Genomic DNA, 16,320 nt, shown 5'->3' with positions numbered 1-16,320 from the left:
CATCTCCCCTAGGAGCCAGGCTCAGGGAGACCTGGTGTGCTTTTCTGGATACTGCTAGACCTCCCTGGCACTTCATTGCACTTTCTGACTCCCTCTAGGTCCAGTCCTGGGGACAGAGGACTAGGGAGACAGCGTGGTTCTTCAGGATTGGCATTGGGGCTACTATAGTACAGTGTGGTGGGTGAGAGTGAAGCTGTGACTGTCACCCCTCAGCTCTCAGGGCCTGGCCTTGTGTGTGGGGGGGGGGGGGGGGGGGGTATGGAATGGTGGATTGAGTCCCCATGGAGAAAGTGATGGTGATGGATGATGTATGTGTGTGGCCAGACCCAGGGTGTGGGACCGGTAGCCTCTGGCACTCAGCATATAGGGAAAGAGGGAAGAATAATTTTATTATGTCATATTTTTTGTAGGCATGGATGGATTTTTAAGATCTGATGAGAGACAAAGGCTAGCTAAAGAAAGACGAGAAGAGAGAGAAAAATGTCTCGGTAAGTTGTACCCTTTGGCTGTTTAGGTCCAAGGGCATAAAGATGTGGTGGTATGTTTTCTGAACATCCTTAGAAATTTATGACTGAATGGGAAGAGAGCTAGGACAGTTGCTAGATGAACATAAAGTGGGAGGGTAGAAATCTACACTTTGGCTGGCATATTCACAATTGTTATATAATTCGCAGAATAGTTCATTTACTTATTTAGCAAACATTGAACTTCTGCTGTGTTCCAGACACTCTGCTAGGGACTGTGGATAAGATGGTAAAGAATGAGAAACAATCACTGCTCCCACCCCCACCCCTGGGCATCCATTATGTGCTCTCACTTAGGCTCTCTCCAGGGCATCTAGAAAGGCCATCATCAGAACTGAGAAAATCAGCAGTTAAGACATTTTCTGTGTTAGAATGGGAACCTATTTGAGAACGGCTGTTTTAACCTCTTGCAGACTATAGACAGGGGGGTATGACATATTCCCCACAGGGTACTGAGAGCGTAGGTAAATAGTGGTTTCCCCCACTGAATTGAGACAAATGAGCTTTCACATTCTTCTCGATTGCCTCCTGGTGGTTGGTTCATGCATTGCATCTCCCAGGGAATCCTTCCCTGACACAGCAAGATAGGTAGTCTTAGGAAATGTCTTGGGAGGAATGTCTTGAGTTTATACATCCTTGCCTAGCTCAATGTCTTATGTATGATACATGAATAGTTAACATGTTTTTTAGTGTCTGTACCTTTAGAACTCATTTCTCAAACTAGTGTGTGGCTTGTCCATTGTGGCAAGTCTGACTTAATGATAGTAATAGTTGTAGCTCCCATGTGTAAGAGCAGTTATGGTGCACTTTCCATGCATTACCTCATTTAATCTTCACAACACTGCAATTTTGAAGACATGATGGTCCCCACTTCACAGAAGAGGAAACTGAGGCAGAAAGATTATGTGGTTAGCATGCCCAGGGTCACCCAGCTAGTGGCAGAGATGCCAGAACCCTTCATCTCAGTCACTGTAGCTCCTTTTTTGGTCTCACCCTTGTTTCTACATTTTGGTCTTAATCCAAACAGCGTGGGGTACTCTGGTAATGACACCTCTCTTCCGCTTTCCTTCCTCCAGCTGCCCGAGAGCAGCAGATCCTAGAGAAACAGAAAAGAGCTAAGCTCCAGTATGAAAAGCAAATCGAAGAACGATGGCGGAAGCTGGAAGAGCAGCGGCAGCGGGAGGATCAGAAGAGGGCTGCCGTGGAAGAGAAAAGGAAGCAGAAACTCCGGGAGGAGGAGGTAAGGTCCAAGGACCTCCAAGCCTCTCAGCAGCTCACATGGGGCTTGGTGCTCAAGGGCATCTGAGTGTGCTGCCCAGCTCGGGGGTACGGAAGACCTCTACTACCATGCCTTCTCTTAGCAGCAGGACGTGGTATAGTGAAAGCAGCACTGGGATAGGAATGAAGAAACTTATCCATTCAACTTATGTGTTAATTTGCTCTGTGACCTTGGACAAGCCGATTGGCCTGTCTGGATATTTGCCTAATTTGCTTATCTCTGAAGTGAGGGGTTGAATTTGGCAGCCTCCAAGGCCTCTTCCAGATGTAATGTTCTTTGAGTTTGAGACTCAGAAGGTATTGTGGAAAGGGGCCTGCTAATATAGCCCTGCGGGTTGTGCTGGGAGCCTATGCCTCTTGAGCAGACATGAGGCTGGAGTAAGGGACCTGAAAGCAGAGGAGAGGGTAAGGGCACAGGGTAATGAGTCCTCTTATTTCATAGCTCGAAAAGCAAACAGTTGGCCTTCAACTACAAAGAAGCTAGTATATTTATTTTTTCATTTTATTTTGAGAGACAGAGACAAAGTGAGCAGAGGAGGGGGCAGAGAGAGAAGGTTACACAGAATCAGAAGCAGGCTCCAGGCTCTGGGCTATCAGCACAAAGCCCAGTGCAGGGCTCGAACCCAGAGTCTGTGAGTTCATGACCTGAGCCTAAGTTGGATGCTTAACTGACTGAGCCACCCAGGCGCCCTGATGTTAGTATATTTAAATTTTAATGCAGCTCTTTGCTTTAATCATCCTTTTTCTCCAGTTACCTTTTTAAAAAGAAATGGAATGTAATTACCTCTGCAGAGTCCTTTATTACTAAACTTTGAAAGTATATTTAGAAAGCATTTTTGGGGTATAGATTTTCTTAACAAGTATATTTTAAGGATGTAATCATAGCCTTGTATCAGGTGATGATCATTTTTTATTCGTAAGATATAATGACTCATCATTTAGTATGAACAATATAGAGGTTTGTTCATCACTAGCACTATAGGATTCAGAGACATTTGTGTAAATTTGGTATCTTTTTAATTTTTTAATGGTTTATCACTTTACATCTTTGCCCCTTCCTCTTTTTTAAATTTAAAAAACATGAACATGTGCATACCGCACACACACACACACACCCACACACACACCCACACACACAGGTTTAGACCCATCTTTGCCTACATAGCACTTATTTAAATGGGGATTTTTGTGGCGCCTGGGTGAATTGAGCGTCCAACTCTGGATTTTGGCTCAGGTCATGATCCCAGGGTTGTGGGATTGAACCCTGCATCAGGCTCTGCACTGAGTGTGGAGCCTGCTTGGCGCGCATGCATTCTCTCTCTCTCTGTTCCTTTGCCCCTCTCCCCCACCCATGCACTCTCTCTAAAATACAATGCAATATGATACAATACGATTTCTTTGTTCCTTGTAGCAAATGAAAGTCATCTCAAGGGCCTTAGCCCTACTTTGCCATTTCTGGCTTTGGTCTGATGTCTGCCTGGCTTCCTCCACTCCCTGTGCCAGCCCCAGCTCTACTACTGGGCAGCTGGTAGCCAGAGGCGAGCCACATAGCTCCTCATCACCCCCTAACTTACTCTCCTGAGCCCAAAATAGAGGGGGTCCCAAATGACTTTTTTAATAATTTTTTAAAATGTTTATTTATTTTTGAGAGAGAGGGAGAGGGAGACCAAGCACAAGCGGGGGAGGGGCAGAAAGAGAGGGAGACACAGCATCTGAAGCAGGTTCCAGATGTCAGCACAGAACCCAGTGTGGGGCTTGAACTCATAAACCGTGAGATCATGACCTGAGCCAAAGTCAGATGCTCAGCCAACTGAGTCATTCAGGTGCCCCAAGGAAATGGCTTTTGTGTAAGTGCCCAGCAAAGCACCTTATACAGAATAATGTTCAGAAATGTTAGACTCCCTTTGTGACTTCAGCTGAATCTTTAGTGATTGCACTTCCAGATAATTTTCTATTTGCTTTGTGTGTTTCCTTTCATCCCTAACATGGGTGATGGTGGAGAGTGGGGGATACAGCCTGGCCTTTGTCACGACACAAGCAATCTGAGCTTGCTTCCCTTTTCTCCCCAGACACAGAAGGGCGGGACTGAGAGCTGGGCCTCCCGTGGTTGTGTAGCAACACAAGGAAACAGCAGCCTTCCTCTGCCACTCCTCCCACCCTCAGGGACCCCAGAGTCCCAGGTGGAGCTTAGGGACTTTCCACATACAGGCCAACCCGGTAACCACATCAGCGTCAGCAGTCTGCTGGTACTAGATATGTTTGGCATTCTTGTGGGTGATCTTGGGAGAGGATGGTTGGGTCTACACTGCAGGAACCCCTTTCCAAAGGAAACTGCCTGCATTTGCCTGCATGGTTTGATGGAGATCTTCAGCAGGGCTGCTGCCTGCTTGGCACATGGCTGTGGAGATGCTCCAGTGTTTTCTCGTTCTTGTCATGTTCTGTCTGTCAGCCAGGGAAAAGCCTCTGCAGGAATGGTTCATACCGTTGCAGCCTATTTTGCTTCTGTAGCTTATTAGAAAGTGTTCGGGTTCCCATCAAATCTTACATCTCTGGGTCTGATATTAGGTCTGATATAGGTGTGTTGACTCCACACCTCCCTCCTAGCCCTGTTCTGCCTCTGTGTCCCTAGAGTTGCCATGATATCACTCTTGGTAACTCCTCATGTCTGTGGGTAAGGCGCAGACATGGCCAGGAGGCTTCCTATCTATCAGTACAGAAGTGGACACCACAAACAGCCTAGCTTCCAGAAGACTGGGAGGGCTGGAGGCTGATCAGGCCTATCCTGGGGAAGGGGGTGTCCAGTGTCCTCTTGAGATAAGGACCGTGAGCTCATCCTCTCACTGAAGGCTCCTTTCTCCTCACAGTGGGTTCTTCTAACCCTTACATGCCACACAGCTTCCAAGACGTGGGCTTCTGGAATAAACCCTTGTCACCTATTTGGGTTAAGGCTGACAACACAGTGTACTCACCCATTCTCCACTTGGAGAATTATAGTTTCCTGACTAGAGGCCCTGAGAAATGGAATTTGGTGAAACCAACTCCATGTTCCTCATGTTAAGCAGTTAACCAGGAAGGACCATTTCAAAGAGTAGCTTCATCTCTGTGGGTTTTTTTTTTTTTGACATGTCACAACTTCTCATACTCTTATTGCTTGATACTTGGCAAAATCCACCAGGCTGACTGTAAAAGCAAGAAATTTCTGAACTTACCTAAAAAAAAATTTACTAAGCTGAGAGCTAGCCACTCTCAGAGCGCATTGGCTTGCATGGGGCCATGGTGACTACATGGCCTTCTGGCCTTTACATCTGTTTGTAAAGACAAAGACCTTCTGCAGAACCCTGCTGAGAACTTCTTGGGGTCTTGTCCCCACACTGTCTTCCCCAGAACACATGTAGTAATAGTAGGGATAGTGGAAAAGGCACAGCCAGCTCTCCACTCCTGCTAGAGATGCTATGTGGGTCATCAACAGTACCTGGACGGTGTCCTGCTGGAGGCCTTTTACACTCCTCAGCCAGCCCTGTGGGTCACCTCGGTCTTGGTTCTCTTCTGAATTCATCTAGGCAGACCTAAGGCCAGAGCTAAAGGGGTCAAGGCTAAGGTCCCCTCATTCCTTTCTTCCACTAAGGTGTACCCGGTAGAGGACATTCTGAGGACAAGAATCTGCCTTGTGCTTTGCCCATCCTCTGTTGATCACCCAGTGGTGCTCAGGAGAACAAGAACTTGGCAGGAATTTCAGTATGCAGTATGCAGCTATAATATTTATTAATATTGTTCTTCTGGTGTGATTGAACTTTCTTGCATGCTCTCTTATGAACTCTTACACTCTCTTATGCTTTCCTCTAACCAGTGGTTCTCACTCTGAGGTCCCAGGACCAGCAGCATCTGCATCACCTGAGACCTTGTTAGAAATGTAAATTGTTAGAAGTACCTGGGTGGTTCAGTCAGTTAAGTGTTCGGCTTTGGCTCAGGTCATGATCTCACTGTTTGTGGGTTCAAGCCCTGCATTGGGCTTTGTGCTGACAGCTAAGAGCCCAGAGCCTGCTTCAGATTCTGATTTCCTGTCTCTGCCCTTCCCCCACTTGTGTGCTCCCTCGCTCGCTCTCAATAATAAATATAAATTTAAAAAATAATAATTTTCCTCTTCAAACTTGGATTCAGCTAGTGTTGGTTAAGGATTTACTATCCTAGTTATTGTCTCATAGACTTGAGTGATCTGGTGGTACCGGTAATGTTATCCCCACTATTTTTAACATGAGAAAAAAAACTTTTATTAGGTGTGTATACATGGGGGTTTACAAAAATATCAGTATCATCCCCATTTATAGATAGGAAACTGATGCCCAAGGATGTTAAACAATTAACTCAAGGTCATAGAGCTAAAAAGTGGCACACAGAGGTGCAATTTGAATCCATATTTACTGACTCCAAATCTAGGATTGTTTCCATTCCATCCAGTGAAGGAGGAGAAAAGTCTCTCTCTCTCTCTCTCTCTCTCTCTCTCTCTCTCTCTCTCTCTCTCTCTCTCTCACACACACACACACACACACACACACACACACACACACACACACACAGATGGTAATACTCTATAGGACTGACCTCTAACAAGAGTGAAGTGGACCAGTGCTTTGACATGCCTCAATTACTCCATTCTTAAGACTTTAGGTTCCATAAGTCTATACCATAGAGTTTGATTACCACCTATTTTTCATCATCTCTGCAAAAGTGGGTGACACAGAGTAATTGAGACTTCTCTTAGGGATAGCTTCCTTTTCATAAACCTGCTTATGATTCAAAGGAATGTATCTCTAACAGTGGAATTTGGAGCAGCTCAGTGGGCAGGGGTGGATGGCAGAGAGTTTTTTTTTAAGGTAACTGAACCGTCCAGGAGTAGGTCTGGCTTTGGGTGAGCATTCCCTTGTAATCATACTCCTATCTAGCTGCTCAGTTTGGCTAACAAGTCTTGGTATTCTTTATTGTTATTGGTCTCCTAGTAAATGAAGGACTGTCTTGTGAGGTCCTTCTGGCCTTTAGGAAATCTCTCATAACCCACTCAATACTAAATTCACTCAAGGTAAAAGATTTCAACACTCATATTAGTTCATTGGTTAAATCCTTTATGTTAAATCCATATCATGAAATAATTTTCAGTACTGGTCTCAAGCGACCGTATTTCAAGTGTCAAATAGTCAAGAAGTTCTAGTTCCGCCAAACCCCCAACTTTTCTTGGGTAGGCTCTGGGGATTGGCTGTCAGAATTTAATGGGCCAGGGTCAGGAAGACAGGACTTTGCTAGGAAATGCACACTCATGATTGTGGAGCCTCGGCCAAAAACTAGAGCAAATAAAAATCTGAGGTTTACAGGAGGGAAAAAAAAATCCCTTTTACTCAGATGTCCCTGGAGAGAACAGGTCTTAGCAAAGTGCTATTCAGAGAAAAATTATGCAAAGGAAGCTTAGATATAGATAATGCTCATCCCATCTCTCTGGTATAGACAGAAGGGGTAGATCCAGACACTTCCTAAGTGACCTGTGTTTAGTAAGTAAAATAAAGGAGTCTTGCCCTGATTTTTAAGTCATGGTTACTCAGTTGGTGCTTCCCTGAATTAATTTTGCTTGCTTTTTATTCAAGCCGTGAGAAAATAGGTATCTTTTTGTTTAGAATTGGGCTAGGATTAGCCCAGTTCCTAGAGCGCCTCAGGGTTGGCTTTTTTGAAGGCAAAACGTCATCAGCATGTACCTGTTTACCTTGCTTTGGGCTTTCTCCAGTAGAGGCAGGGAGAGGATTTGGTATTTGCTGTGTCACTGGGGTGATGGAGAATGCAAAATAAGAACAGCTTCACTCCAGTGCCAGGGAAATATTTGCCAGCAATCAGACCCAAGTTTATGAAAATAACACTTTAGTTGACACAGGAGAGTGCTTTTTAATAAATGCTCTGGTAGGAGAAAAGCTCCTTCCCCCCTCTTTTGGCTAAAAAGTGTTTAGTTCTCCCTGCCCCCTATCTAACTCTTGAGAATGCATAGATGCTTTGTTTTGTACCAGAAAGTTCCCTACTCTTGTCTCTTTTAAATTTTTAAATATGCCACACTATGCCTGGAATACTGTGTAGCAGGAAAATGTTACAGTGTAGAAAACGATTGATTCTCCTTTAAGAAGTTCTAAGATGAAAATGGAGCTTGGTAAAATAGATCTCAAAGCCATGTGTGTGTACTCCAAAAAGTTATGTTTAAGGCTACAAAAATTCAAATTATATTTTAATTTAAATTTTCTCAAATCAGAATGCATTGTGCTCTTTTAGTAGAGAGAATGCACTTGGTTCCAGAGCACAATTCCAGTTCTACTAGAAAGGGCAAAATGGGACGTGAGACAGGCCCGAAGGAGTTAATGCTTGTCTGGCATTATTCTTAAGCAAATCAAGGCCTGGCTGCTGCAGCAGCCGGTCCCCCCCCCCCCCCCCCCCCCCCCCCGGGGCTGGGAGCCAGCACTAGCTGCATTGTTTACTCTCCACCCACTAAGATCTCACTGCTGTGATGAAGAGCACGTGTGCCTAGGTTTTGGCTGCTTAGCACAGAGAGCCCCATTTGGTGACTCACCCTGCGCACTGAAGCGCAGCAGCACAGTGGGGCCGGGTGGTTGATGTCGCTCTCTCTTGCGTGAACTGGGCAGGAGCGGCTGGAGGCGATGATGCGCAGGTCCCTGGAGCGTACGCAGCAACTGGAGATGAAGAAGAAGTGCTCTTGGGGAGCTTCCCTGGCCGCGGGACCCGGAGGACGTGATGGTGAGTGCAGGGCTGTCCCTGCATTGCAGGGTCCAGGTGGGAGATCACGGGGCAAACAGGAGATGATGGGCACAGGCTGGTGCCTGCAGGATCTGGGGCATGCTTTGTAGTTATCTGCAGGTGCCTTTTTCAGATGTGATGCCAACCTTCCTGTGTATGTATTTCTCATTTTTGCTAGCAAACAGCAGTTGATACAGTAACTGGGCTTTTTGAGGTAAAGCAAAAGAAAAACAAAGAAAATGAATGCAGAGCCTGGTTAACCAGGTGCACCCGGCAAGCCTAGCTATACTCTGATTTCAGGGAAGTTCAAGTGGCAGTAGCCTCAGTCATTACTGCAGTGTGGCCGGGAAAGCCCGAGCAGCGGTTACCCTCCAAAAGGGGCTGGGGCTTTTCCCTCCTCATTATTAATTTTTGTTGCTCTTTCAATTTTGTTTCAAGGTGACTTATTTATTTCATTTTCCAGTTCATGCTCATCTTTAAATTTTCAAGTGCTTAATGTAACGTGTGGATTGTTACTAGTCTCTGGGTAGCTTTTCTCTCTCTTCAGTGCCTTCTTTTCTGTGATTTTGTTATTCTGTTACACAGGAGTTGTATACTAGCTCTTTCTGAAAACAAATGGATTCCATTTGTAGTACAGTTTCTTATCTTTCCTGTATTCTGCTTTTAACCTCTGTCAGTGAATATACTTTATTTTCTTTTAGAGAAGTCAATAACCTATTTCATTTACTTTTTCTAATTTCCTAGTTAGGAACTAAAGTCAACCAGAAATTGGGACTTTTTCCTTTTACCTCTCTGTGCTCTGATTTTTTTGCTGTGTAGGTGAATCAGAAAATACCCCACCCCCTCCTCTAGGTTTAGCCTCCAGCACCCTACCTCCGGACCCGGGGACCAGTGCCACCGCTGCCGAGTCCACCAACGGTATACCCGAGCTTCACCGTGCCATGGCGTTTTGTGATGACTGTTCTGATCATCCTCCATTACCGTGTCTGTCTCAAGCACTCTTACAATTGATTTCTTAGATTGACCCCTTAGAGCTTTTTTCTAGAAATGTGAATGACATGCCCATATTTCTTTGTTCCTCTGTCATTGTGGAGCTGTGCATGCCATACACCCTAGTGCCCTAGAGACATTTCATCCTTAGCTCACCAACTTCTGTCTTGAAAGTCTTGTCAGTGTTTGACTTTTGTGCATTTAGATCTTTAATACTCTCATTAATTACTGGTTTTAGGCATGAAGTAGTAAGGTGTTTCAGTCACTTCTGGTTACCAAAACTTGTGCCCTTAAAGAGTTCTGGGTGTTAATGTGACAGATTCCTGGTAGAGGTGTTTGAGACAGAGTGGTAGTGAGTTTATCAGTACCAATGCTGGGAATACAAAGGAGATAAGCCTATCTAATAGGCTCTCTGTTTTTGGCCTGGGAAATTCTGAGGGTCTAAAACAAGAGCAAAATTAGTAAAATTTAGCTTCCATTTAATAAAGACTTTAGAAGTTTAATCCATCTTTGGCTGGCAAAGAAAAAAACAAGATGTAAAAGGGATGCAATATTTACCAGCAATACAGAAGGTCAAATTACAGCAGTAGGAATAAATATCCTTGGTTTCCAGCATTCCTCTGACAAAGAAAAATCCTTACTGATGGTGCTGAGTAGCAGAGACTTTGCTGCATGGGCCAAGTTAACCGTGGTGTGGCACTGGTCTTTCCCTAACAGAGAGGGGCATTGGGTAGAGTTGACAGTTGCCCCTTAGGAATCACACCCAGGGCAGGCAAGCACAATACATGACTCATGCACACAGTTTGAAGCAGCACCAAAAATTTCAATTATCAAGATGAAATAATATTTCAATAAATCTAAATGAATGCAGAATAATCCATGATGAGCAAAATATCCAGTTTCTAAATGCGTGTACCATACTGAGCCAGCCATATTAGAGCCTGCAGCAAAAGGGGAGATGTGTACCCTTTTACACTTGGTTTTATGTCATTTCTCCTGGTTAATATTGAAGTACTTGGAAAAAATGCTGAAAAATTTAGTAGGTCTTTTAAAACAGCATTTAAAATTCTTTTTAATGTTTTTATTTATTTTTAAATAAAGAGAGACAGAGCATGAGTGGGGGAGGGGCAGAGAGAGAAAGAAAGGGAGAGAGGGAGACACATAATGTGAAGCAGACCCCAGGCTCTAAGCTGTCAGCACAGAGCCTGACGTGGGGCTCAAAGTCATGAACTGTGAGATCATGACCCGAGCCTAAGTTGGATGCTTAACTGACTGAGCCACCCAGGTGCCCCAAAACTCAGATCATTTTAAATTTAAATATTTTATTTATACCAAAATAGAATTTATTATAATTTCACTCCAGGTTAAGACAATGAAAATTATTTAAGATTGTCACTTGCTGAGGACACATTGTAAAACATGGCAGTTTTCACATTTGAAAACAATACGAAGAGAGGAGTAGATCCTGAAAATATTAATGAGTTTGCTTCTGTTAAAGCCAAGGGCATACATCTTTCCTTTTGCCTCAGGCTTTGCTAGGGCATGGCAGGGCACTATCAGCACCTCTTCCTTTGCTATAATGGTTTAATTTAGAAACCAGTCTAAAATAAAATAATGGCTGGAAGTTAAGAACACCAAATCCTAACCATAAATAGTCACAGCATTAGAGAAAGGGGCATTGTGATCCTATCTCTTGAGAAGAGGAAGAAACTAACTGCCAAAGGTGGTTCTGCTTTAAGTACAGCTCCTTGCAGTACGTGTTACTTCTCTTTCCAACGTGAGCCTATAGATAACCATCAGAAAAAGTCTGGTTTCAGCTCAGTCTCAGACCAAAGGACATTTTCCAGTGGTGATTTGTCTCTGCATCTAGATTGGTTTTGTTCTTGTGTGATCTGAATATGCTTAAAAGTCCCTGGATACAAAGAATTGATTTGCTGGTGGGATTACCATGGCTTTAGTTGAACAGTTGAGTGAGGTTGGACATTTGAAATTGAAGAGAAGATCTTGCTTCCCATTGATGGCTGCCATGGCCTGGGCATTTCCAGATAGGCTAAGTATGTAGCAGGATGATGGGAGGCGGTGTGCTATGCCACAGCAGTGTAGGAGGCGTGTGGATGAGGACAGGAAGAACACTTTGGGATATGTGTTTCTTGGTCTACAGTGGTGTGAATACCAATGTCTTTAATGCGTTTCTCTGCAGCAGGTGACAAACTTTCAACATCAACCATGAATTTGCCAAAGCAGACGGAGCCTCCCATGAGTAAGCGCCTGTCTTCATCTACCGTGGCAATATCCTATTCCCCAGACCGAGGCAAGTGAACGTGTAGACCTGGTCTCTGTAGTTTTCTTTTCTAGTGTGAGCGTCTTAACGTCAGTCTTTGTGAGAGCACCTTGAGCCTTCTGCAAATACCTCCATTTTCCTGGCCTTGTGGTCTGAATGTGGGAGCCCCAGTACCTCATTTAATGGGACTTTGGAAAGTAGCATCATTCTTTAGAACCAGATCATTGTTGAATAATTAGGGAATTAATGATATTCTTTTAGTCTGAAAGAGACTGTTCCATTTTCTACAATGCATGTAGGAGTTATCCTGCCCTAGAGTGAATTGACCAGTGAGCAGAGAAGACTGTTAAAAAATTAACTGCCAAGTTATTGATTGATGTGATCTAGTTGATTAGCCAGAAACAGCAGAACTCATCAGGCAGAAGTTCATGTAAAACCTAGATATATCAAAAAAATGGGGCTCTGCTATTGTCTTTGGTTTGGAGGCCTGCCCATTTCTGTTTGAAAACAAATTCAGAACTAATATGAAGCCTTTAAAAGGGGAAAAGGATGGTGCCCTGTTCCGGTACTCATTTTGAGGTGGAAGATGGTATGTATAGGATGTGTGCCAGTTCCAGAAACTGAATAGATTCCAAACTGCTTATGTTCTAATTGAGGCTCAGATAAGTCACTAAAAGTAGGAATTTATACCTTTAGAGTATATAGCTTAGGGAAGAGAAGGATGCTCTCCATGCATTAAATATGTATTTTATTATTTAAAAAATTTTTTATGTTTATTTTTGAGAGAGACAGAATGTGAATGGGGGAGGGGCAGAGAGAGGGAGACACAGAATCCGAAGCAGGCCCCAGGCTCTGAGCTGTTAGCACAGAGCCTGATATGGGGCTCAAACTCACAGACCTCGAGGTCATGACCTGAGCTATAATTGGTCGCTTGGCACACTCAACCACCCAGGCACCCCTAAACACATATTTTAAAGTATCAACTGGAGAAGAATCAGGTGCCAGTGAAGTATTTAACAGGTCAAGCATTGTCAAGGGGCAAGCAGGGAAGTATTTTTGACTTTGAATAGGGCAGTATGCCTTTCTATTGTTTTTCACTGGCATTGACCTTGCATCTCCAGCATAGAGGCCTGTCAGGTCAGAGACCCCATAAGTGTCAGTGTTGTTGATCTCTGATGCAGTTCATGGGTAAACTGAATGCTGGAAACCTTGAATTAATTGAGAGATGAATGAGAAAACATCTACTTGTTCTTCAGTCTGTGTAGCTGTTTCATAGTGAGTGTATTCCATGTTTTCGTTAATTCACATGGTTACAAATTGGTGTTAAATTCGCATTTCCAATGATTACTATGTAAAGATATCAGTATGTTATTACATATTCTTGGCAACTGAATTATCTGCTTGTGGAATATAAATTGAAAATTTTCAGTTCCCAGACTGTTTACTGGCTAATGGGTACCCAAAAATTCAAAGTAATGGAAAAGTTAGTTACCATATAATATATTTTAAAGCCATCAAAATGACATTTTGGTTACTGAATTTTAAATTATGACCACTACTACTTCCATTAAAGCTGATAATCAGTTGGCTATTTCTATTTTTGTGATTCTTACTTAATTTTTGCCCTTATTTACATGGAAAAAGTATGAATGGATACATATTTATACAGATTAACAAAATGAGTGTATAATGAAATGTTTTTTAACAGAGGTCCTAAAGTGTTTCATAGGAGTAATCTGTTTTTTCAATGTTAGATCTACTGGGTGAGTAAATGGTTTCTTGAGTCCATATTACATCTTGGGAGATGGGCTAATTCTCTTCACGTGATACAGGTAATATTGAGTGAATTCTGGCACCCCAAAAGAATTACCACATTCTCCCAAATTCCAAATGACACATCATTGTTTTATTTTACTATGATGAACTCCAAAGCCATCCTTTGCTAGGGTATTTTTATTTTCCACCTTCATTCTGCCACCCAAAAGTTACTCTGCATCATGCACTGTGTTGTTTTAAATTTTATTTTGTTTTAATTTTGCTTTTTAAAATTTTCATTTGATTCCACCCCTCAGCTCATCGCACACACCTTAGTCCCATGGAAACCTTTCTTATTACGCGACTGTTGACACCCACACAGGCTTCTTTAGCCAGAAGCAGAAGTGCACTCATGCTCTCTGAGCAGGCCAGTGATTCAGGTAAAAGAGGCCAAGCTGGTGACACTGAGGAAAATGCCCAAAGTGATGTTGGTTGACCTATGAATTGTTGTTGAATTTTTGTATTTTGTTTCCCATTTGCTTACTTTGTGAAATGTCTTCAGTGGTTAATAACATTTTCTACCCACCAGTGTTTTGCTGTTGCTGTGGGTTTTTTTTTAAGTGTCACAGAGGTGAGTAAATTATTTTATGATTGAGGGCGTGTGGATTAGGGAAAAAAGTCTATTTCATAAGCTCTGGAGGTTAGTAGACTTTTTTAAAGAGTGATTTGGCAAAGTAGCCTATAAAGCACAGTGTCTGGAATACCAAACCAGATTTACCACTTACTAGCTCTTACCACTTTGGGTAAACTAATTAATCTCTCTAAGGTTTAGTTTCCTTATCTATAAAATTGAATTACTTTAAACTGCCATGAGAATTAAATGAGATAGGACGGTGACTACAATAGTAAGACCTCAAACTTCTAGAGCTTTACGACTCAAGGAGTGGCCCATGGACCATCAATATTGGTGTCACCTGGGAGCTTGTAAGGAAGACAGACACAATGAAGTCTGAGAAATTCCCGGCCACCCTATGACAAATAGGATCAAATTGTCATGGCAAGATGAATGAGGGCTGGCATTCTCTGTTTGCAGATTAGCAACACTTTGTCCACATTAGTTCCCAACATAGTGTATTCAGTTAAATGACATATAAATGACATATAATCCTCTATCGACTTCTAATTTCTAGAAACAACCTACTAGTTTCTGAGTAGTTGTGCTACTGTCTCCAAAGAAGATAAAGAAATGGCCAGTAAACACATGACAAGATGCTCAAACTCATTAGACATTATGGAAATGTATATCAAAACCACAATGAGATATCACTTCACACTTATTAGGATGGCTAAAATTTAAAGAAAAAAGGGAAAATAGTAAGTGTTCACAAGGATATGGAGAAACTGTAACATTCATACATTGGGGGGAATGTAAAACGGCATACTTGTTTTGGAAAGCCGTCTGGCAAGTTTCTCAAAAAGTTAAACATAGAGTTACCATGTGACCTAGCAATTGGACTCTTATGTATAGGCCCAAGAAAATTGAAAACACACAAAAACTTGTACCTGAGTAGTTCTTAGCAGCATTATTCATATTAGCCACAAAGTGGAAACAACTCAGTGTCCATCAAAAGATGAATGGATAAAACAAAATATGGTATATCCATAAAATGGAATATTACTCAGCTATAAAATGAAGTACTGATACATGCTACTTGATGAACCTTGAAAACATTATGCTTAATGAAAGAAGCCAGACACAAATGCTCTACAGATTCTATTATTCCATTTATATGAATTGTCCAGAATAAGCAAATCCAGAAAGACAGTATATTAGTGGTTGCTAGGGACTGGGGGAAAGGGGAGGAGGAATGAATGCTTAATGGGTACAGGGTTGGTTTTGGGGGTAATGTTCTGGAATTAGACTGTAGTTATAATTGCACAACTTGTGAATAAACTAAATACCACTAAATTGTGAACTTTTTAAAAGATAATTTTCTGGTACATGAATTATTGTTAAACAGAAAAAAATTTCTGGGAAGTAGGAAATATCTCTTTTGAGAACAAGGAATGTGTCAGGAAGTCCCCAAGACCACTTGCAAGGTCACTGATTCTCTAGGAGTACTCCCAACTGTGGTTTATTACAGAACAAAATCAGCAAAAGGTAAAGGCCTTAGGATGAAGTCTGAGGAACAGGCTTCCAGAGTCCTCTTTCACTGGAGCACATAGGGCACATTCCCTCAGCAATGAGTTGTGGCATGTATGAAGTGTTACCTACCAAGGAAGCTTATTAGAGACTCAGTGCCCACAGTTTTTATTGGAGGATGGTCACATAGGTATCCCCTGCCTGGTACACACCCAAATTCCAGAGTGTCGGAAGGAAAGCAAGTGTTCAGCGTAGATCATGCTATTTGTACAAACAGCTTAGACACCTTGAGCCACTCTTATCAGTTAATGGTGGGAACCCTTCTGAAATCCAAATTCCCTGATGCCAGGGCCAACCTTGTAAGTCAGCCTTTCCAAGGACAGCAGTCAGACCTGCTATGTATTTCTTTTCTGCACAGTCCATCCCCTCGGTCCTTGGTGAAAGCATCTTTATACCAGAATTGTCATCAGCAGGATTCTATATGCAGGTTGAGGCCATCTATGGTATTAACCTCACTTATGTCCTTTAGAGGTTCTGGACGTAGCCAGTTAAAACACGGACCATTAGCCATA

The 16,320-nt window shown here is 42.7% G+C and overlaps 1 protein-coding gene across 8 annotated transcripts in view; it reads left to right on the top strand.

Moving 5' to 3' along the window:
- The first annotated feature begins 410 nt into the window (after nucleotides 1-410).
- MAP7D2 (MAP7 domain containing 2) overlaps nucleotides 411-16,320 on the top strand; it is a 54,403-nt gene continuing 38,493 nt past the window's right edge. For 2 of the 8 annotated variants that reach the window (XM_029930299.1, XM_029930297.1), the window contains exons 1-5: nucleotides 411-488; nucleotides 1,601-1,764; nucleotides 8,468-8,579; nucleotides 9,399-9,497; nucleotides 11,770-11,880. In XM_029930299.1, the coding sequence (XP_029786159.1) occupies nucleotides 413-488; nucleotides 1,601-1,764; nucleotides 8,468-8,579; nucleotides 9,399-9,497; nucleotides 11,770-11,880 (562 nt within the window). In that variant the 5' untranslated portion in view covers nucleotides 411-412. Of the gene's footprint in view, nucleotides 489-1,600; nucleotides 1,765-8,467; nucleotides 8,580-9,398; nucleotides 9,498-11,769; nucleotides 11,881-13,922; nucleotides 14,046-16,320 lie in introns of all 8 variants that reach the window. The other 6 variants (XM_029930301.1, XM_029930300.1, XM_029930294.1 and 3 more) reach the window with 5 other exon arrangements.

This window comes from Suricata suricatta, chromosome X (genome assembly GCF_006229205.1).
Source record: "Suricata suricatta isolate VVHF042 chromosome X, meerkat_22Aug2017_6uvM2_HiC, whole genome shotgun sequence".
Classification (NCBI taxonomy): domain Eukaryota; kingdom Metazoa; phylum Chordata; class Mammalia; order Carnivora; family Herpestidae; genus Suricata; species Suricata suricatta.
Note: the sequence above shows the minus strand (reverse complement) of the source record. Positions and strands in the feature narration are given on the sequence as shown.